A 23168-nucleotide genomic window follows, 5' to 3' on the forward strand; every position below is an offset into this window, starting at 1 on the left:
CACGCGCCCTATAGCGAAAATCTCTCCAAAAAAAAAAAGATAATAGCTGGCAGAATCTAGAGTTCTTCTTTCTTTTCCCAGTATCTGTTCATGGAGGCCTGGGGGAAGGTGCTGGAGAGGCATGCCTTTCTGTACTGGGATGGAAGCCAGATCTTGGTCACTTCTAGTTTTTATGGGTACAGTTTGGGCAGAAATGGGGAACACTTCCTTCCATCAATGCCTCTCCTGCCACCAGGTCTTGCAGGCACATGAAGTGACCTGTCTTTCCATTCAACCCAATCCACACATAAGAGAAATGTAAGCTTTTCAGACAGAAAAGGTTCTCTGTGGGCAGGACTCTACTCTCTAATGATTCCCCGAGTCAAGGTGGTCTGGCAGAACTGGATCCAGGAGAGCCCAGGATAAGATCAATCCACTGGTGACAGAATGTAAGTTACATGCATTCCATCTCCTGAATGCCTTCCTCAAGACACTTCTCTCTCATCCATTTGGAGCAGGAAGTTTCTGAGTCTCGGATACCCCTTGCACAAAGCGTAGGTACTCAAGAAGGGGCTGTTACTGCTATTTCCTAAAGGTTGCTCCTGGCATTTTAGGTGGGCAGCTCTTCTTTGAATTAAGCTGTTCTATTCAATGAAGGATGTTTACCATCCCTAGACCCCGACCACCAGTAGTGTCAATATGGGACCAAAACATCCCCATGCGTTTCCAGAGGCCTCCTGGAGGAGGCAGTATCACTCCTGTCAGAGAATCTCAGAAAGAAATATAAATAAACAGGCTCCTGGATTGGGGAATGGCTGGAAATGGTTGCTGGCATTGGATGTGGACATCTGAATAGTGTTTAAATGAAGGCAGCTTAAGGGTATGCTTGTCTATTTCAAGACAGTTCCTAAGGAAATGTGTCCAGAATATATTGCAGACATAAATGGATTCTCTTATTATTTGATTTTCACAGCCAACTCCATTGTCACCACATTGCTTTTGTCTCAGATGCTTTTTCTGAAATCTATTCATTGCTGTGCATTAGCCCTACCGGGCTAGAGCTTTAGTGGAGTGCTTAAGGTTAGCACTGTGTTAATATAGTAGGAATTTAAGCAGCAATGGGCTCTCTGAATCAATCAGTAGAACAGCTTTATTTTTTTTCTTGTTCAAAAAATATACTATTAAATGCAGGAACACGTGTAGGAGTGGAGGTTGGCTTGGGTGAAGGACACACTGAGAGTAAAATTTCATAACATTTTCTCTGCAGGAAAAAGGACCTGCTGGTCTTCATTTTTATAGAACTGAGCTATAGAATAGATTTATATCCCTGTAATATCTTTTACATCTATGGACTACACTGAGCTGCTCAGGAGTCACCCAATCATGTTTTTTGGGGGCAGTATATGCATTTAACAAGTGTGTGTTGAATAAAGGAATACCTAAATTTATGGAAAATTAGCTAGAGTTTGTTAAGTGATGATCACAAAGTGGAATGAACCAATATTCACCTTTTCTTCCCCTCCGGGGGTTTCTGTGGAGTCAAGGTTTACTCCAGTCCCTACCCTTGGAACCTGAGGACAGTTGATACCAAGATGTACACAGTGGTTGTAGAACATCTGGGTGGACATGGCAGAGAGAGAGCCTCTAAGAAAGCCAAGGAGGAGGTGAAGCCAGGAAGTATAGACTTCTTCCAGAGTTTGCCATGAAGGGATGGAGAAAAGGGAGCTGGCCATCAGAAGGAGTGTTGCACAGAGAGGGGGTATGTGTTCTGATTTGGTTTTTTAAGAAAAGCAGCCTAGTACTGAGGGATTGAAATTGGGAGAGAGATCTGATACATGGGAGAGAGGGGCATTTTTTTAAGGTTTTTGCCATAGGATGTGTGTGCTTGCCAGAAAGAGACACAGAAAGAGGAAAAGTGAAAAATGAACCCCTATGGGGGATGGTCATACCACAATCCCTTCTTCTCCTTTCTCCTCTCAGGATTTTGGGTGCACGTGCACACGTGCCCAGTGTGTTTTTCAATCTGTCAGGTCCAGGACTCAAACTGCAGCTGGCCATGTGGGAATCCAGCACCATAACCACTATGCCACTTGCTGGCCCTGAGAGGAGGCAGTTTAAAAAGCAACCTCCCTGGGAGTGAGGATGGAATGAAGATAGGAGGGGATGGGATCCAAAGATGGGTGGGGTTAGTGTATACTACAGGAAAGGAACTTCTTACACCAAGGCCCAGGGCAAGGATGGAAGGAAGTTCTGGAGGAACAAGTTCGTAGGCTGTCTTACAGGTGATCCATGGGGAATCTGGTTATGTGAGAGAATAGAAGCCCTGATAAGCAGAAGTGCTCGAGATCTGAGCAGATACCCAAAGAAGAAATCCTAGGTAATATTGAGGGACCCGGTCGAGGTGGAGGACCATGAGTCTGTGCTGGACCTACTTTGCCCCGTTCCATGATTTTCCCCTGGTACCCAGCATGCAGGGAGTAGGTGTGAAGAAGGTAAGACTGCAAGGGTGAGGCTGACAGGGAGGAATAAGGATGAAGAAGTAAAGACCTGAAGTGGGGCCAGCAAGTGGCATGGTGGTTAAGGTGCTGGACACTCCCACATGGCCAATCATGGTCCAAATCTGGGACCTTGTGACTTGTTTTCTCACTTTCCCTCTCTTTCTCCCTCTCTCTCTCTTGTTCTCTCTCCAAATTAAAATAAATGAATGAATAAATAAATAATTTTTTAAAAAGACCTGAAGTTGCTGCTTAGGAAGTGGTTTGAGGAGATTTCTGTGTGACCCTTTCAAGGACATGGAGAAGCAGTAGAGAGCTGAAAGTAGAGGAGGAAAGAAGGGGAATTCTATTTTTTTTTCTGAAGGCCTTAATTGAGTGGATGAGCAGGCAATGGGAAGTAAGAGAGTTGGTAATCAAGATTAATAAGTGTGCCTTAGTCTGTTTTGTGCTGCTATAACAAAATGCCTGAGACTGGGTAACTTAAGGAAATTAATAAAAGAAATTCATTGACTTATTTTTCTGGAGGCTTAGAATCCACTGTTAAGGTACCAGCAAGTGGTAAGGACCTTCTTGCTGCATCATCCCATGGTAAGAAAGAGGGTGAAAGAGAGCAAGAGGACTCAAACTCTTTTTTTTTTTTAATCAAGAACCCACTTTCATGATAATGGCATTAATGCGTTTATGAGGGCAATACCCACGTGACTCAAACATGTCCCACTGCCACATGGGAAATTAGGTTTCCAACATATGATCCTTGGAGAATACATTTAAACCATAGCAAGGAAGTTGGGTGAAAGTAGGGTAGTGGAGGATTAGACTTCAGGGGTAAAGCAGTTTGGGGAACAGAGGTCTGAGCATGGGTGTCTAAGGTAGAACAGTATCTCTTTTCCCCTGGAACTGAGGCCAGGTACAGGGTGGATTGCTGATTTATTGTGGGATAAGGAAGCTGGAGACCTGATGCCAAAGACCTTGATGGGTGTGGCAGACTGTTGAGAAGGACTTGGTTGAGAAGAACAAAGTGGACAGAGAATGGTGGTGTCTGAAGTCTGATCCATAAGAGACGATTTTATACTAAGTTAAGGAGCTGAGGTATAGATGAGGCACTAGAAGAGGAGAATGTCAGTTTCACTTCAAGTCCCTGATGAGACAATCAGCAGATTCAGAGACAAACACTAGTGATAGCATCCTCCAGGAAGAGCCATGTGTGGTGGAGACAGGAAAAGTCTCTTTTTCTGGATAGGATCATGCTGGAAAGATTTGGGGAGTTTGATAAGAGGTTTCAAAAGACTCAAGAGAAGCCTTGGGCAGGAAGGAAAACAAGGGAAGAACTAGAGCAGCAGCACAGAACAAAGCAAGTGGGGAGAAAGCTGCATAAAGACAGCCAAGGTTATGGGACCAGCAGTTAGCGTAATGGCTATGTCGCTGGACTCCCATGTAGTTGACTGCGGTTCCAGTCCCGGACCCAGTGGCTTAAACTCATGCCAGGTGCATGTGTGTGTGTGCCCAAGATCCAGAGAGGAGAATGGAGGAGAAGGGATTGCGGCGTGGCCATCCCTGCAGGGGGCTGATTTCTTGCTTTCTAAAGTCTTTGTCTTTCTGTCTTTCTGGGGAGCACATGAGCCCTCTAGCAAAAAAAAAAAAAAAAAAAAAGAAAAAAAAAAAAAAAAAAAAAGAAAAAAAAAAAAAAAAAAAAACTCTACAAAAAAAGAGAAAAAAAGACAGCCGAGGTTAAATCTAATGTAGTGACACACTCAGTGAATTGCCTTTATTGAAGCTAGCATTCCTTCATGAATATAGACTGTGCTGAACTCCCACATGTCTAACCACGGTTCAAGTCCTGGACCTGGCGGCTTGCTTTCTCACTCTCCCTCTACCTTTCTCTCTCTCCTTCTTTCTTTCTCTGGTCAAATAAAAATAATAGCAATAATAAATAAAATTAAATAATTTTGAAAAAAATTTATCCCAAAGCATTCAGTACTTAAAACTTTTTTAAAAAATTATTTAATTTTATTTATTATTGCTATTATTTTTATTTGACCAGAGAAAGAAAGAAGGAGAGAGAGAAAGGTAGAGGGAGAGTGAGAAAGTAACCCTCCAGGTCCAGGAATTGAATCATGGTGGCTATGTAGGAGTCCAGCACTTTAACCACCATGCCACCTGCCAGGCCCTAAGACTTTCATCTTTCAGGAAACCTGTGCTGTGTGCTTTTCCACCATTGTTTACATGATGAGAGCCTCCTTGACTAGTTGAAAATGGTAATAGAATAAAATGTGGATTTGGAACCACTTAAGATTTTCTGCCAGTGTCTAAATGATGCAACTTCTACTGAGCCCTTTCTTAGAGTTACCCTGTGGCTAAGAAAGATCCACAAGGAAGCTTTATGGGACCTGGGAGGACGGGAAGAAAGGGGAAGCAGAATCAGAAGGGGAAACCACATCTCCCTATACTGCATCCACTGCATTCACCCTTGGTCCCTGGCTTTCTGTTCAGGACAAAGCACTTGCTTCCAAAGCTCTCACTATCTTCTTGACCACTGACCTCAATCCCCCTCGTATCACTTTAAGATTTTACACTTCCATTCAGTCTAGGATCAGCAGGGCTTTAGGAGCCTCTGCACTGCCAGAGAAAGGAACTGGAGTTCCATTTGCCAAGGAGAAAGGAGAGTTGGGTCATGGTGACCTCGGGAGGTCAGGGAAGCCTTCTGCACGAGCTGCATCTGGAGCTTAAAGGAAGAGTAGGATGTGTGTGAGCAATTGGGAGCAGGAAGATCACATCAGGAGTAGGGGCTGCATGTGGAAGGGGTCAAACCAGAAGTTTTCCTCCTGTCTTTATTAAAAAATAGGGTATTTTGGTGGTTGAGAGATAGGCTTTGGAGACAGATGACCTGAGTTAAGAGCTCATACCTGCCACTTGTTCACCTCTAATTTACCTCTATTTCTTTTTTTCTTTTTTGTACTTAGAAATGGAGATGGTAATACTTGGTCATTCCGAAGACCAAATAAGGGCAGAGCACTTGGCCTTCCTGACAGATAGCAAAAACACTAATTAGAAAATGTTGCCAGTGCTATAATTACTTATTTTTTCTTCAACTAGGAGGGAAAAAAGGGACAGTGAGGGACATGTCAAATACCCACTTTGTGTCCTATGCTTTTCCAACACTCCTGAAAAAACAAGGCACCTATATTAATACACATTTGCTATGTAGCCAACTACTCCAAAGTTTGGTGGTTTAAGACACACCCATTTATTGGTTTAAGATTCTGACAGTGAGTAATTTGGACTGGACTAAGCTGGCCCCTTCTGCTTGTCTCAGCTGGGCTCACCCGGGCATCTATGGTCCACTGCTGGGCATCTAGTGACGCTGCTTCTGAAGCCTGGCTGACTGTCAGCTGGAGTGAGAAGCCTTTGGGTCTATGTGTGCTTCATCCAATAGGCTAGTCCAGGCTTCTTCACAGGATGGTGGTAACGGGTTTCTGAGCTTCAAGAGAAAGCAAGCACAAATGCATGAATGCTTTTCAGGTCAGTTTGTGTCACATTTGCTGTGGAAACTGCATTGGCCAAAGTAAGTGACGTGGTCAAACCCAGACTCAAGGGGGAGGAAAATAGACTTCATCTTTGAAGCTAAGAGCTATAGAGTCACATTGCAAAGTGGTTTGCATGCAGGGATAAGAAAAAAAATCTGTGAACATTTTAATAATATATCATAATGCCTTATCATATATGTTAGTGTTGTTTCACTCACTAACATTATTTACTCATTAAACAATATTTAATAAATGCCTATTTTGTAGTGTGGCAAGAGAAGGTCACCCCCCTCCCAAAAAAAAAAATGACCTTAGTATTCTAACATTTTCTCTCACAGTGCAGTCCATCTGGCATTGTTACCTAAGATCGTACTATCCAGTAAAGACACAGGCTAGAGCTTTTTCCCCCAATAAAGCATGTTATATTTTCCCAAGGGATAAGGGAGATGAGGTGGAGATGGTGTGGAGCAGGTGAAATAGAGAGATTTGTATTTGCAGATTAAAATCAGGTACTATTATTTCATCTATATGAACGCCATTTTTTTAAGCTAACTTCTCCCTGCTGGATCTCAGCCTACAGATTGTATTACCATGCTCTTTCCTCCATCTTCCTGATTACTGAGGTTGCTGGGGAGTCCACGTCCCACACTGACAACACATTAAAATATCTGTGTGCGTGCAAGCACACACTCACAACCTAACTTACTGGGAATATTTTAAGCTTTTCTTAATGCAATGGTGGGTAACTATCATGTACCAGCAAAGGATTGAGCCTCCTTATTTCTCATGGGGACCAAGTAAGGGGTAGGCCTGGTACAGACTGTCCTGAAGGCAAATATTAAGGACCTTACTCTGGAGAGAGACCTTACTCTATCCAAACTGTTACTCCATAGGGCTACAAGGAGAGTGATATCCGAGGTATCAGTCCAAAATAGGGCAGATAGAGAAAAGTGTAGAGGAGACTTGGAACGGGGGATATGAAACAGGCACCAGAGAGTGAGCCTGGATACATTTCTGTGCTGAATACAGTTTAAGTGTCCCTGGAGTCATTTATTAATGCATTAATTCAATCAGTTAACATGCTTTGAGCATATTATGTGCCAAGCAGTGGGTTAGAGAATAGGAATACAATGGTGAACAAGACAAACATGGTCCCTGCCCTTAGGGAACTTGGAATAGAAGAGGGAGGACTGATGTTATGATAGGATTGCTCATAGCTAACCCCAAGAACTAATCATTCCATATAATTTTGCCAGTCCCCAGGAGGTGGGCACCGTTATTAGCCCCTATTTTCACAGATGAGTCAATTGCAAGAGTGAATGCGTAAGTAAGTTGGCTGTAGTAACAAAGTGGGAGCAGGGGCTCGAGACTAGGCAGTTTCAATCCAGAGTTGGTCTCTTGATTCAATCCCCTGCCCCATCCCCTCATTAAGTCAAGTCTCCTTGGTGTATATTTCCAAAGTCTCTTGTGTTTTTTTCCTTAAGCACGTGCACCCCATTTTATAATTCTCTTTGTGTGTGTGTGTTTCTTTGGCAAGGGAGCACAGCAGAAGGGTTGTCAATCAGTTCAGGCTTCGTCATGCTCCAATAACACAAGACCTCAGAATCTCAGTGGCTTACAATAACAGATGCTTCTCGGTCATGCGCCATGTCCACTTCTTTTCTGACCTTATTTCTCTTTTGCAGTATCTTGTCAAAAGCAGCCGATAGTGACAAAGGCATGCTCTTTATCTGCAGTGCAAGCTCGTTAGCCGTGGTATCCATCTACCAAGATAATGCAGGCAACAGTTGGGCCAAGTGCCTCTCCACTGCATAGAAGAGGTCACCTCTCTCCCCTCTCCGGGGATGATGTCCTCACCACCCTCCTTCTGGCTGCAGAGTCGATGTCTCATATTTTAGGGTTGGCATCACAGCTCCTCAGGTTTCTTTATTGGTCACCTTAGGCTGAAGATCGCCGCATCCCAGTGGCTTACAACAAGAAACGTTTCTTTCTTTTTCTCACTCTTTTAAGGTTTTTTTGTCATAGGGTGCTTGTGCTCTCTGTAGAGAGAATTAGAAAGAGGAAAGTGAGAAAATACTTCCTGGGGAAATGGCCAAACAGCAGTCCTGTCTCCTCTCAGGATTTTGGGCATGCATGCACACACGCATGCCTGGTATATTTAAGCCACCGGGTCTGGGACTCGAACTGTGGTCAGCCATGTGGAAATCCAGTGCCTTAACTACAAGACCACCAGCTGGCTCCCTCTCTAGTTTTTTAAATTGCAGAGGTCATGTGCACTCACCAGAGAGAGACGGGGGAGAGAGAGAAAGCACCATCCAATGAGGTGTGGTCATGCCTCAATCCCTTCTCTATTTCTTCATTCTGTCAGGACTTTAGGCATACACACAGGTATTTTTCAAGCAGCTAGGACCAGGATTCAAACAATAGTTGGCCATAAGAGACCTGCCTCCTTTGACCACTATGTGACTGGCCCCAAGAAATGCTGATTTCTTGCTCATGCTACATGATCATCATGGTTCAGTTTAAGCTCTGTCATCTCACCTTCTTCTAGGGGCAAAAGAGCAGTCCCCAACTGGGGTGCTGCAGGTCCAATGGCAGAGAGCAAAAGGAGAGGTGGTAGATCATGTGACTGCTTTTAAGGCTTCTGATTGGAAATTACATGTCAGTCCTGCTCATATCCCATTATCTGCACATGTGGTCACATCTGACAATAATGAAGGGATGGATGGTAACTCAGTAAGGAGGGGAGAAGGAGGAGGAGCCTCATAGGCCAGGGTAGTGAATATTTTGAACAGGGAATCAAACTGCTAGAGTAGTTAAGACGCACACATTGACTGTCACAAGCTGGTGCAGAGTTGGCAGAAAAGAGGAACGTCAAGGGAAGTCTTCCTCGGTGCAATTGACATTCTCTGTCTTAGCTGCTTGTTAGTGGAGAGACATGGCTTATAGTAGACAAGCAGAGGGCTTTGAGCAATGACTTCTAAAATAAAGACCCAAATGAGACCCAGAGGCCAGATAGCAGGTGCTAGAGATTTCTTGAAGATAGAAAACTTACTGATGAACAGCCGACTGTATTTGTTTAATTGAGGGGAGGAGCTCAATCACAAATAAAACAAATTTAAGTATTTAAGCTGAAAATAGAGGGTAAGTGCTATTAGAGAAAATATGGGGTGATTCTTTTCTATAGACTCAAAGGGAAAGTTGACTGGGTAAGGGCTGGGATGAGGGCTGCTCCAGAGGCCTCAGCAGTAGAAGTTCATGGATTGTCTCTAGAGAGCGGTCCCAAATAGTTTTTCCTCCCAGGGTTGCCTTGCCTCTGTGTCTTTTCACATTCTAAACTCCAGGGAAAGTCTTCTACCTTGCTTTGTATCAGCTCCATTCTCACCAAGGGACAGGGTAGTAGAATCACAGAGTATAGACTATTCAGGGCAACCCCTGGCCAGAGATCCTTCAAAGAGCCTGAGTCATTATTATAAAGCCCTCCAGAGATGTGTGCTAGATTACCTGAGGACCCCTATGCTGGTCCTTCTCGGGTGGTCAAGGCAAGGATGAAATATGCTTCTTTCCAAAGGTGTCCTCCATCACCAGTATTGTGTCATGTCCAGCAAGAGGAGTTTGTGTGATGGTGTCCCAGGACATCCAGAGCATGGAGTGCAGTAGAGTTTACTTCAGAGTGGACTGAAGTGTCACAATGGCTACCATACTGGAAAGTGGCCTATCATTGAGACGTCCCCAAAAGGCTCAGAGGTACCAAGTTTGGCATCTCTAATGAGCCCTCACTGCTGACGAAGATTGTGCTGGGCACAAATATAGCAGTGGGTACAGGCTCATCCTCTAGTACCCATGCCAAAGAGCCTTGGGCATAAGAACCTCAGGTGGAATAGAGCCCATCTTGGTTGGTTTTCTCTACAATCAGGCCCTCAGACAAGGGTTTGTGGTAAGTCATTTATTTGGGAGGTGATTCCCAGAAATGTTGGTAAGGCAGTGAGGAAGTGAGCCAAGGGAGGAAGGAAAGTCTATCACGGGTACACAAATTTGGTAGGTTACCAGAGTAGGCCACTGGGGTCAGTGTTGTGGGAGGGCTCTAAAGCTTGTAGGGAACATGTCCTCAATTATTCCAAGGGCAAGAAGTATGGGTTATCTATCTACCAGCTTTTATCAGTCTTTGGTTGAGGGCTGTTCCTGGGTCCTGGTAGAGGCCCAGCAAGAGCCTGCAGCACGAAAAAGCCCTTGGCAGAGAGCAGTAGGGGTGACCAAGGAGCGCCTTCTACATGACATCAGGGCTGCTGAGTGCCAGCAGAGAGCAGTAGGGTGACCAAGGAGCGCCTTCTACATGACATCAGGACTGCTGAGTGCCAGGGGCATGGGTGGTGGCCTCTGCCATAGCCATTGAAAGGGCAGACACCAGGTCATGCTGTAAAAGAGGATGGAATGGATTTCCTAGGAATCTCCTGGGATGGGTCTTCTAGGAGGACATAGGAGAAGCTGAACCCCAAGGACGATTATGAGCCGTGGCCTCCAGACCCTTGCTCCATGCTATGCCCCATGTCTGATGGTAGTCTTAAGAATTGCTGATAGGCCAGGTGCATTTGGGAGGACAGTTAGGCTGTCAGTTCACTAGCCTTTTTTTTTTTTTTTTTTGGAGAGGTTTTTGCTATGGGCGCATGCACTCGCCACACAGAGAGAGACAGAGAGACAGAAAGCAAGAAATCACCCCCCAGGGGGGATGGCCACGCCACAATTCCCGTCTCCTCCATTCTCCTCTCGGGATCTTGGGCATGCACGCACACGTGCCCGGCGTGAGTTTTAAGCCACCGGGTCCAGGACACGAACCACGGTCGACGACGTGGGAATCCAGCGACATAGCCATTATGCTAACTGCTGGTCCCAGTTCACTAGCCTTTTAATGCCACATACAATGATCAAAACTCCAGAAGCATTTGGAGACCCAGGTACAATGCCACTACCTATTGTTCCTTCACAGCTATTTGCCCCATCTCTGACCTTGTCCTGACAGAGCACACATACTGTGAACATCTTTCTTCCTTGAAGTAAATCCAGATTTTCAGTTACCAGGGCCTGCCCCACCACCTGGCCATTGCTATTGTTTGGACCTCCTCTGTGACCTCTCCCTTGGCGGTGTGTTTCTGCCTGATGTGACCTTTGCTTTCCACTCCCATCTGTGTCCAAGCACTCTGCCAAAGAGAGCTATGTAAGCAAGCACCTAAGCCAGGCAACCAGGCTGCTCTGGGGTGCATGCAGAGAACTGGAGGAATAAGAAGAAGGGCCATAAGAGGAGAATCTGGATGAGGGGTGAAGGCACAGGTGAAGGGCAATTTACAAGCACTATTCCTCAGACACAGACAAGGAGTCTGTGTACAGAGGAAGCCCCATCAGCAATCCCAACCTAGGCTACCTTTTTCTTTTCTTATCCTGGACCGTGCAGGAATTCAGCCTTCTCCAGAAGTTCTCAGCTTTTTCTCCCTTTACTCATGTGATGGATAATATTCAGACAGCCCTCTTCCAGGGACTTTGTAGGGTTCTGTGAATCTCCCAGCTCCCCTTTTCAAGAAAACATGAGTGAGATATTTCCTTGTTAAAAAATTAAAAAGTTGGATAGTCTCAAACTCCAATACTTTATTATTAAAACAGTGACTTGCTTTATTATAACAAATGAATAAACCACACGTACTGTGTCTACAATCCCTCCATAACTAAAGATCACTAAGCTATATGACTTGATGATCTTTGTGTTTGATCCCATTGTGTTTTAAAAACATCTCCTCTATGTCTGTGTGAATCAAGACTCTTGGTTGTAAGTGACAGAAACTCAACTTAAATACAAAAGAAACTTTATCATCTCATGTGACTGACAAGTCCATATCTGGTTTTGGATTCAGGTAGGGCTGGATCTAGGGGATTGAATGGATGAAGCTTGCCAAGCTCTGCTCTCTGCTCTCTTCCTCCACCTTTGGCTCTGTTTCCTCTTGTGTTTAATCTTAGTCTTCCCAGCCATCAAGGAGCTTTCCTGATTTATGTGAGGAAGAAAGCAGCAAGTAACTCCAGGTTTAAGCCTTCCAGAAACATGATCCAGCCAACAGAAAATCCCAGGGAGGACTTTCATTGGCCTAGACTGTGTCACATGCCCATACTGGAACCAATCCCTGGGCCAAGGCAATGGAGTACTCTGATTGGCCAGTCTGTGAGACATGCCTACTCTTAGGACCAACATGAGGCAAGATGCTGTTATAAGAAGGCAAACAAAACTCTCAGTATCTGGAGTACCCTGTAACTCTTGTCTGGTCTCTCACTGGTAATTCACTCCTGCTTAACAACCCTCAATTTCAACACAGGAAGCCCATTGTGACCCTGGTCACCTGACTGGGCTGCAAACAACCTCATAGGTGGTGGTAGAGGCATGATACTTGTGCTGTGAGCACAAGGTCTGGAGTAAACATGAAGATACACCGCCAGCTCCAAGTCTGAGTTAAACTCTCCAAGCCCAGCAGCAATGCTGTGTCGCTGCTTCTCCTGGCTGTGCAGCAGGAGACAGAAGGCAGGCACCGCTCGGCCTTGTCAATTCAGTCTCAAGTTTAAAGACAACTCATTGGTACAAAGCTCAACAGCTTCCTCCCACCACTCTGCAGTCACCACTGGAATCGTCCAGACAGACCTGCAGAAGCTGCCTGAGTCACTTCTAGCCCAAGCTCACTTTCCAGGCCCTTTGGATATTTTTAACTTAAAAGACTAAGAGCACTCTGAAGTGCTAACGAGCGAAGAAACAGTCTGCAGCCACAGCTTTCCAGGGGCAACAGGGCTCTGTCCAAACTCTCCAGCTCCCTTGCTGCTTTCCCAGTTTTATACCCACTCCCCACTCCCACCCCATAGGCACCTCTTTCTCTACAATGGCTCTCAGTTGTCAAGTCTCTGTGGCTTTGTATATCCTGTTCTTTCTGCCAGGGGCCCCTTGCCCTTGTCAGTTATCTGGGCAAACTACTCTCCTCTGAGGCCATTCTCACACTCCATCACTCACTGACAGCCGTAGGTAGAGGTGGTCACTCCAGCTCTGGGCACTTCAGTATACTGCCCAGTCATCCATGACAAGCTGGCTGGGAACATATTTATCCACCCTTCTGCGTGTCTGCCTCTTTGCTGGGTTCACTGCTCTTTCAAGGAGCAGGCACATCTTGCTCTTCTCTGCTTCTCCGATGCCCCGCTCAGTCCTGGCACCTTAAGGAGCAAGGAAGTTTATGAATTAAACTAGATCAACTGTTGACTGATGGGCTGAGTTACAAACCTCTTCCTGCAAAGCTGGGGGATTTGTGTGCTCAGCCTCACATGTTCTCCTCCAGCAGGAAAATGAGCTCACAGAGGAAGTGTGATCTAGAAACCTTGCTTTGCACACTTATGCTTCTTCACAGTAAGGCAGTATTCATAAGTGATTTTTAAAGTTTATCTTTTTCATGAGTGGGGGCAAGCACACAAGCAAGAGTGCACGTGCATGTACCCCCCGAGAGAAAAACCCTCCACAGGGTCTCATCATGTGGCAATCCTCTTCCCCCCAGGCCCCAGCCTGTCAGGACCTTGGGCTCATGTGCCCAGTTTGTTTTCAAGTCAATTCAAAATTCAAACCCTTGACCACTACAGTCCAGTATGCTACCGCCTGCACCACCATCATAAGGCCAGTACAAATCTATTTTTTTATTCCCCAGATGGACCTAGTGCTGTGGTTCTGAACAGAAAGTCATTTTGGAAATGACTCCCCTTCATTCTTGATTTAGCATCAGGGCTCTATGGCCTTCAGCACAATAATGAACCTCTGTGTCAAAGGGTTAATGACCAATAACCAAACCCTTAAATCAGCCTGTCCCTTCTGCAGGGAGGCCTGAAATTCATTCTTTGGTAAAGAGGACAAAGAGCCAATTTCTAGTCTACACTCTGAATATGACAGTCACTGCTCTGTAAATTGAAGTTTAATAAAGCCAGGCTCCACCTCCTGCTGCCCACTTGCCATGTTTGGCACCCCGCTCATTGTCCTGTGAACCCTGGCCAGTCTTGGGTCAGGGGCTGCAGAGAGGAGCAGAATCGGGGCACTGCAGCTGTGCCAGCATCCGCACCTTTCTGGGGCTCTTCTTGTCCCACAGATACCCTGGTCCCTGCCTGCCTTGTCCCTGTCCTGTAGTTCCTGGCCAGACTAGGAGCTATGAGTATTTTAATACTCATACAACTGCATTTTACAGGTCAAGAAATGGAGGCTCAGAATGGATTCCCAACTGGGAAGTGAGGGGTGGAGCCATGGAGTAGAGACCCAGGTCCATCTGACTTGGGACTTCTGTCCCACCGGGCTACTTTCTTCCTAGACCTGTGATTCTCAGACATTAGCATGCATCGGATTTACCTGTAGGGCCTGTTAAAACAGATTTCTGAATTTCTGATTCAGTGGCTTTGGGGTTGGGCTACCTGTGGTTCTCAGACATTAGCATGCATCAGATTTACCTGAAGGGCCTGTTAAAACAGATTCCTGAATTTTTGATTCAGTGAGTTTGGGGTTGGGCTAAAAAAATGTGCAAGTTCTTGGATAATGCTAAGGTCACACTTTGAGAAACATCATCCTAAATGATGGTGCTTTCTAACCTCTTGGCCATGCTCCTCAGAGTTTTAAAATCAGCGCCCTGAAAAAAGATATCCAACTCGTCCCCTACAACAAGGCAATCCCCCTTCCCTCATTATGGGGGAACAAGCTGGATCAGTCTCTGCAGGATATGGCTCTTAAACTAGAATCCAAGAGGTGATTGGTGTTACGCCTCCATTTCTCCCCAGGCTTCCCAAAGTCTCCTTGCTGTTGAATACAGCTATTCTTCGACCTTGTGTGGAGGTTAAAATCACCTGGAATAAATCCCCATGCCTAGCTCCCACCCTGAGACTCAGGTGTATAGGTTTTATGCTCCCCAGTTGAGTCTATGACACCTCTAAGATAGCAGCCCAGTCTTGATTGCATTTAGGAGTGTATCCTGTCGTTCCTCTGTCCTCTGGTTTTATTTTCTGTGTGATTCTTCTCCTCTTCCAAGATCCAGCACACAGCTTGGCTGTTCCTTCAATGACCTACCAAGCTCCCATTGTAACACTTTGCAATCATGCCATCGTGTGTGATCTTTAACTTCCTAGACTGTGTCAGACCATAGCCCCCCACACTCCCATATGACCCTTACCCCCACAGAGTGCTGAGATTTTTATTCTGTTGGGCTGCTACAATCCTCTAGGAGGATAAATCCCTTACAAAAGTTACCAACCAAATAATTCCTGGTGCAGTCTTGAAACCAGAGTCAGAGGCTGGAGAAGAAGGGTGTTTATTTCTGTAATTGATCACAGGGAGACAGTCAGAAAACATCATCAAACTGCCTCAAAAGCTAAGCATGTTCTCAATATTTATATTGGGTTTTTAGAAAAGTCATGATACATTTTTGCATAGAAAAATATGTCATGGCTTTTCCAACAACCCCATAGATTAAGATACAAACACAGGTAAATCACCCCTCTCTGCTATTGATCAGAGTCTATCACTTTTGCCTGAGTAATTATCCTGAGTCCTGTTTGCTTCTAATGCCCATTCCTGGTTTTCTGGTCTGACCATTCCTCAAACAGATCTCCCCATGACTCAGCACTTGGTCAAATTATTCTCATTAGAGGCTTTTCATAATTTCAAAATGGCTACAGTCCTGCTAACCCTTAAACTGGCCTGCCTCACAGGTATCTAGAGAAGTGTTCACAGGGATGCTGGCTCATCCCTGCCACTTTTCCTGTGAAAATATCCAGCACATAGAGTTGTTTTCTCCCTTGTGGTGGGTAGAGCCTCTTATAAAGAGTAGCCCACTAAGGGTGCTCCGCCTTCTACCCTCTCACCCATGCCCAGGTCCAGGAAGGTTCCAGTCAAATACCAGGACTGCCATCCATGCCAGGTTCCAACAGGAGGGCATCTTTCAATATCTTTAAGCTACCTCATTTTTCAAGGGCACCCACTCCTTGGCCAATGGGGTTGCCATGGAAACATCACTTAATGGAGGAAAAATTGCTGCTCAGACTTTACATGGCCACTGATTGGAAGAGAACTAATACTACAGCTGGACTTGAAAATGTTTATATTAAATCATGTAACTAAGCCCATGTCACTCCATGTTCCTAATTTGTCTGAGAAGTCCTCCCCCCACTCCCTCTGCCCACCCCACGATTCTTCCCTCTCAGCCTCTGTTCTGGGGCAGGGTTCCAGAATTTCCACAGAGGCTAAGGTATGAGGTAGTTATCAAAATCTGGATAGAAGGGAGTAGATGACTAAAAATATATGAGATGGCCATATCAAAGCATGCAAGAGAGTAAGAGTGTGCTGGAAGTTGGAGGCAGGAAGTTCATGGAACTTTGCAAATTCCAGTTGCAGGTTATAAACTAACAAAGATAATATATTAAGTCTTGACTTTCTCCTCTTGGTGGAATGCCTTTTTTTTTTCCTAATTCTTCATTAACTTTTATTCAAACAAAAAGTTATATAAGGGCCTGAGGGTAGCACAGCAATAAAATTTGACACGCTACAAAACTGACCCACATGGGAAGGTTCTGGGTTTGCATCTGGAGACCTTCCTGAGCCCATGCATGCCCATGGTCCAGGGCTCACTGAGGTAGAGGGTTGATTGCAGCATCGAAACCCTATTGGGTATGCTGTCTCTCTGTCTCTTTCTCTCTTGCTCTCACTCATGGAAGAAATAAACTTTTTAAAAAATGTTACATGAATGCCAACTATAAGAAAGACAAAAAGGAAATGCCATGATTGGGCTGAAAGAAGACCCCTAGAAGCCCACCCAAACTCCTGAGACCTGCTTTTGGTGCCTCAGAGCTCAGCATGAACAGCTGGAGGGAATGGCCCTGACAAATCCACAGCTGGCTCACAGGGACAAGTTCAGGATGGCTCTTGGGAGCCAAGCTCTTACGCCCCATAGGCCTCAGCTGAGGCTTTGAGACTGGGTGGACGTGGTGCCCTGGCTTCAGTTCAGGCTCAGGGGAGGCTCTGATGAGGAATGGGCAGGACCACCTGGGCCACTTGACTTGGGGAGGGGAGCTGCAGGCCATGACTTGATGAGAACTGGGCCTGCCTTGAAAGTTTGCTGTAGGCAGGGAGCGGCGAGAGCAACTGCCTACTGTGTACCTTCACGAGTATTTTAAACCCTCAGAGTCCGTTTCCTTATCCTTGAGAGTGGAAGGAACCACAGGCATGGAAAGCACCAGCAGAGAGCCTGGCTCATGGGTGCACAAAAAGTATGTTTGTTTTCCTCTCCTTCCCTTCCTGAGGCTGTTCCACAGCTAATGACAGTTTCTATCAGGGAGGTGACATTTGATACATATGAGGAGAGGACCCTGAGGAAGGCCCTTGCTGGGATGGGAAGGGCTGCTAAGGACACTGTGTGCCTGCATCCCCAGCAGGCAGGGCGAGGGACTCATCAGGAGGTCAAACAGAGCAAGGGGGACCTCCAATTCCAGGGGTCTTTGGCAGCCATGGCTGCATGACCCCGAGGACAGCAGTGTGTAAGCAGGGCCACTGGGGGTTCCCTGGCCAGCTTTCCAGCTTAGCTCCGGGTCATTCCTCCTGCTCCCGGGCCAGAGGTGAGGATAGTACTGCTGGTGCGAGGCCCGAGGTGTGACTGTTCCTTTGCCGCACTGGCAATTTTTCTCTCTCCTGCGAACATCAGAGGGAAATGCCGGTGGTCTGGTGTGCAGCCCTGCTGAGCTATATGGGGCTGCGCTGAGAATGAGCCGAATCAATCATCAGCTGAGGAGGAGCGGAGTGGCGGGATGGTGTTTCCATGCCCCAGGGGTTTGTAAAACATCCAGACAGGATAACGGCTGCCGTCGGCCTTCTGTAAGACTTCCAGGACGCGCTGCTGCCTCAGCAGTTTGGACCAGCTTTTATCCTTGGCCTTGTAGGGAAGGCCCCTCCAGCCCTCCTGTACTCTTAGTTCAAGCTCCAACCCTGGCTCAAAGGGATCCCAATGGAGGCCATCTCCTGTCCCTCTTCTCCCCTCCAGCATGTCCCCTGGAGTGATCCTCGGGGCAGGTGAGTGAGATGAGTGGTTTCACGTATGGCTCTGGAGTCAAACTACCTCTGTAAATCTCAGCTACCATCCACCAGCTGCGTGACTCTGGCTATGTCTTAATTTCTCTGTGCCTCAGTTTCCTCGTCTACAAGATGAGAGATAGCAGTACCTGGTGCACAGAGTTATTAGGGTAAAATGAGAGCACATGTCAGTCACTTCATGGCTAGCACTCTGTAGGAGCTAAAGATATTTCAACTTATATTACTTGCCATGTGAATTAGGGTTTCTCAACAGCGTCCCTACTGGCCTTTGTTGTCAGATCATTCTTGGCTGTCGGAGGGCCGCGCATTGTAGAATGGTAAACAGCATCCGGGACCTCTGCCTGCTGGACACCGATAACAAGCACCTTCCCCAGCCGTAGCAACCAAGATGTCTCCAGACATTCCAAACATCCGTCGCTGGCAAAATGGCCCCCCTTTGAGGATCACAGTTCTAAGTTCCCTCGCACTTAAATCTTTAAGATTTCCCATTGCTCAGGAAGAATTGCTGTGCGTGCAGGCACTGAAAATGGGGGCATCTTGCACAAAACTGCTTCCTCTTTTTGTGTTCAAGCCTTGTGTTGATTCAGCACTCTGCTAGCTTCTGAAGTGTCCGAGTGAGGACTTGAGAGATCCTCTTTGCTGAACCTCTCTGTGATCTGTCAGCTTCATGGTTACAGCAGCCAGGAGGCACTTTCTTGTTTGCTTTGTAAATAACAAACAACTGTCTGTCCCTATTATGATTTTCCCAGATTCTGGAGCAATATGCAGCTCTGATGACAGCTGTACCAGGTAGTAAGTGCACACCTGTCTCTCAGAGCATCTCCCCAAACACTTTAGAGCAGCTAAGTGGATAAAACTGATTTCAGCTATTACCTGGGTGGCTGCTGCATCTGTGGAGCCTGCACTGGAGACAAGAGCCAGGCCCTGATGACAGGGAAGAAGAAAGGGATGGAGGCAACTGGCTCCCTGGAAGTCCTTCTCTGGCAGCTGGCACTCCCCAGCTCAGGGAATCACAAGGTGACTGAGAGCCATACTGTCCTGAGGTGATTGTGGTGCATTCAACCTAAAGGCATAAGCAGGTGAGCACCTTTTGGAGAGGCCCTGGAAGGAATCAGGCTGATGTTCACACTGTTGAATACTCAAGGAAGATAGTGAGTTTTCATTCCTATTTTCAAAGTATTGGGTCATTAGAAAAGTCATGATATATTTTTCTATACAAAGATGCATTATAACTTTTCTGACAACCCAATAGCAAAAAGCAGAGCAGGTGAATGGAGGAAGTGGGCATGGTTTTCATATTAGTGTGATGAGGGCCATTATTTCCTCATGTAGTGGTTCCCTCTTCCAGGAGGCAGACCATGGCTTCCTTCTTCCTACTTCCCCAGAAGCCAGCTTAGAGGTTATCTGTTTGTTGGATGATGTGTACATGTGATGGCTATCAGTGCACTTGTTTAAAGTCATCAAGTTCTCCCTCAGCTATAATGAACTGGATGCCACATCAGGTCATCAACTTTCCTTGAAAAGGAAATCCAGAAATCCATGCCACACAGTGGATGGTCTCAGGATTCTGATTAGAAGCCCACTCTTACTGGGTGTAGCTTTGAAGAGGTTCCCTGGCCTCCATATTCTAAGTTATGTTTCTACATCAGGCCTCTGCTCAGAATTTTGCTTACTATGAGCCTTCACCTCTGCTATGGGAAGACTCGTGTTAGTGATTTTGATGTCTATGTCCAAGATTTGCCAAGCCTGCTAACTTTTCAGGTGACCTCCAAGAGCAGGTCCTATTGGCAATGGGTTCTTCTGTTTGTCCCTCTAGACACTCTCCACTCTTTTCCTCCCACCCCAGGAGCCTGAGTTTATCAGACATTTCAGTGGCCTCCTATGTTCTCTGGTTTCCATTTGGGTTCTGCTCATGGACTGAGCCAGGAGAAAATCAGAGTGAAGATGGTAGGGTGAAGTTGGGGTGCTTGTTCATACCTCTCACCACTACCCCAACCTTCCTCCCAAGTCAGTGCTTTTCACATAACTCTTCTCTTATGGGTTCTGGTAACTACCTTCTTTTCTCATCCCTTTGGGTCCAGGGGTGATAACAGTTCCAGATTATTATTCTCAGGAGATAATATTCTCCCTTGTGCTTCCCTGACAGCACACCCACATCTTTGAAAATGGTGCCTTTATATACCCTCCCCAGATTTCCCCATCTCCAGTGTGCCATCTGCTTGTCGTTGACCTTGGCTGATGCACTGGCTTGAGGGAAAGTCTGACTGCCCTCCACCCCTTCCTAAAGGCCTAAAGAGACTTTTGAGGGTCAGGAAGAACATGCCTCTCCTTATTTACCCTCCTCACCTGCTCTGCCCTTCTTACCCCCCAACTCTTCTATGTCCTACATCCATGTTTAAAAAGTGCCTATTGGGCCAGATGGTGGCATAGTAGGAACAGAATGCAGTGCAATGCTGGACCCATGAGGGACAGCCCGGGTTTGCATCCCAAGGACTCTGTGCACATGAGGTGTGTGCACACATGCCTGAGATCCAGGCTGGCTACATCTGAGGGTGGATTGTGGTGTGAAGACTGTTGGGAGTGACTGTCTCTCTCTCTCTGTCCCTATCTGTCATGGGAGAAATAAATAAACTTTTTAGAAAGTACTTGACAACCACCCTCTTTTATTAAAACATTTTGGACTAATCAAAATTCTAAATTATTCAAAAATATTTGGAAATGAGGATTTTTTAATAGATTAAGATACCAGGAGAGACTGCTGTGAATATTCTTGTTTTTCTTCTTTTTTATTTTTGCCATAGGGCATATGCACTTGCCAGAGTGAGAGACAGAGAGAGAGAAAGTGAGAAATCACTCCTCAGGGGGGTGGCCACACTGCAATCCCTTCTTCTCCATTTTCCTCTTGGGATTTTTGTTTTTCCTCTTGGGATTTTAAGCATGCATGCACACATGCCCGGCATGTTTTTTAAGCTGCCAGGTGTGGGATCAAACCACACAGTCAGCCATGTGGAATCCAGCTACCTTAACCTCCACAACTAACCTAAAGCAGTAGAAGTATTGTCTCCATTAGCTTGTGGAGCCTAATCACTGAAGAGGGAAGAGACAGAATGTTAACCCCTTACGTCATGTGAGACGAGCTCCTAGAACCCTATAATTTCCCTCTCAGGCCCCTCATTGGAAACCACTGCTCAGAGTAAAGGGAAGTTACTAAAATCTTAGAAAACTGAAGATCATGTGGCTCTCCTCCAGGACCAAGCTCATAGCATGGTGCCTACTTTTTGTAAATAAAGTGATCTCGAAACACAGCCATTCATATCAATGGTGCACTTGTGCTTCAATCATAGAATTGGGTTTCAGAGATTGTGTGGCCATCTGTGCAAAAAGGAGTTCACACAGCAAGCCTGACTACTGTCTTTTGAAAGGCCTGTTTATAAGATTGGCCTTTGGCTGATATCTGGGAGCTTGAATTCCAAAAGGGTTCCCACCAGGAGTGAAAAGAGGAACTCATTGTGCCCACATTACTTGCACAGACAATGTGGTTTATGCTGAACACCTACTTTCCTTCTGCATATCTGAAAGCCACCAGCCTATGTCCCATACTGTGGGACCAGCCCCAGTAAAAACCCTGGGTGCTGAATCTCTAATGGGTTCCCCTGAAAAACAGCATTTCACGTGTCTTATCACAGCTTATTTTGGGGACGTTGCGCACATCCTGTGCACCTTCACAGGGAAAGGACCCGGGAGCTTGTGCCGGTTTCCCCCTGCCTTTGCCCCATGTGCCTTTCTCCTTTGCTAATAAGCTCCGCCTCCTTCCGCTACAGGGATCATAGCCATGAGTGCTGGGTCCTGTGTGTCCACGAGTGAATCATCGAACCTGGGAGTAGTTGTGGGACTCCCAGCACATCCTTAATGACAAAAGTATTTGCCACCTGGTCCTTTAAGAAAACATTTGCTAATCTTTTCTCTACACAGTCTTAGTAGGGAACAGAAATTAAATGGTACTCATACCCTACTGCATGGGATTCTGACTCCTGAAAGGCATAACCCTGGCATTTTCTCTCTGTGTCTATTGGCCAAGCATTGTATTCAGCACAGAATATCTATGGAGGAAGGAAGTCAGCAAGTCTATAAATAATGGACTCAAAAGAATATAAAGTGTCTAAAAGACTCTGGTTGGTGAATCAGTTTAAAAGGCGATGGCCGATGTGTTGAGATAACCACTATTCTAGTTTTTAAAGTCATAGTTTGGCCTGTTTTGAAGTTCAAACTGAAACACATAACATTTATTCTTCTCTGACTCATTTTGTTCTCATTATGTTTATGAGATTCATTTATACTGTCACTCTTAATGGTAGTTTATTCATTTTCATTGATATGTAGTATTCCATTGTATGAATACACAATTACTTATTTTGCCATTATACTATCATAAGAGATGTGAGTTGTTTCCATTTTTGAGTCAATATAAATAATGTTACCATATTTTAAAAAGTTTATCAATTAAAGAATAGAATAGAAAATATCAGAGTGTATCACATGCAGTGAGGTTAAGTCTTACTTCTTTGAAATTTTGTTTTAGGTCTCCATGTGCCATGTGGGCCAGACACTATGCTGGATCACAGTGTGTAAGGGCTCTTTCTTGTCTCTTACGATAGAAAACAATCTGAAGACCTCTGGTTAGAAAGAATTCAGTCTTCCCTTAACTGACTCTTTACTGGCTACCTGGTAGGAGTCACCACTTGCACTCCCACCTCTTTGCCATGGGTGTTTTACTCTCTTCTTCCTCCCTTCTTGCCTCCACCCCTAGAATGTGTACTACACGAGCGGTCAGCAGATCCACATGGGCATCCTGAGCCCCACAGTCGACGACGATGACAACCGGTGCCTGGTGGACGTCAACAGCCGGCCGCGGCTCATCGAGTGCAGTTATGCCAAAGCCAAGAGGATGAAGCTCCACTGGCAGTTCTCTCAGGTACCAGCCCCAGAGCCCTAGGAATGGCCATGGCCACATGCAAAAAAAAAAAAAAAAAAAGGCTGGGGGCGGGGCCGGGG

At 45.8% G+C, this 23168-nt stretch overlaps 1 protein-coding gene and 1 long non-coding RNA gene across 2 annotated transcripts in view; one reads left to right on the forward strand and one right to left on the reverse strand.

Moving 5' to 3' along the window:
* The window catches only part of GALNT18 (polypeptide N-acetylgalactosaminyltransferase 18), a 385132-nt gene that overhangs the window by 345705 nt on the left and 16259 nt on the right, over positions 1 to 23168 (forward strand). Inside the window, exon 10 of the mRNA XM_006167428.3 lies at positions 22924 to 23088. Coding sequence (XP_006167490.1) covers positions 22924 to 23088 — 165 coding nt within the window. The remainder of the gene's footprint in view (positions 1 to 22923; positions 23089 to 23168) is intronic.
* Positions 8009 to 15363, reverse strand: LOC102497267 (uncharacterized). Its single transcript, XR_337224.3, has 4 exons — positions 15289 to 15363; positions 13032 to 13228; positions 11415 to 11560; positions 8009 to 8037 (listed from the first exon to the last, which is right to left on the reverse strand). It is a non-coding gene; the product is annotated as an uncharacterized LOC102497267 (long non-coding RNA).

The sequence above is a fragment of the Tupaia chinensis genome, unplaced genomic scaffold, assembly GCF_000334495.1.
Source record: "Tupaia chinensis unplaced genomic scaffold, TupChi_1.0 Scaffold144767_1, whole genome shotgun sequence".
NCBI lineage: Eukaryota > Metazoa > Chordata > Mammalia > Scandentia > Tupaiidae > Tupaia > Tupaia belangeri.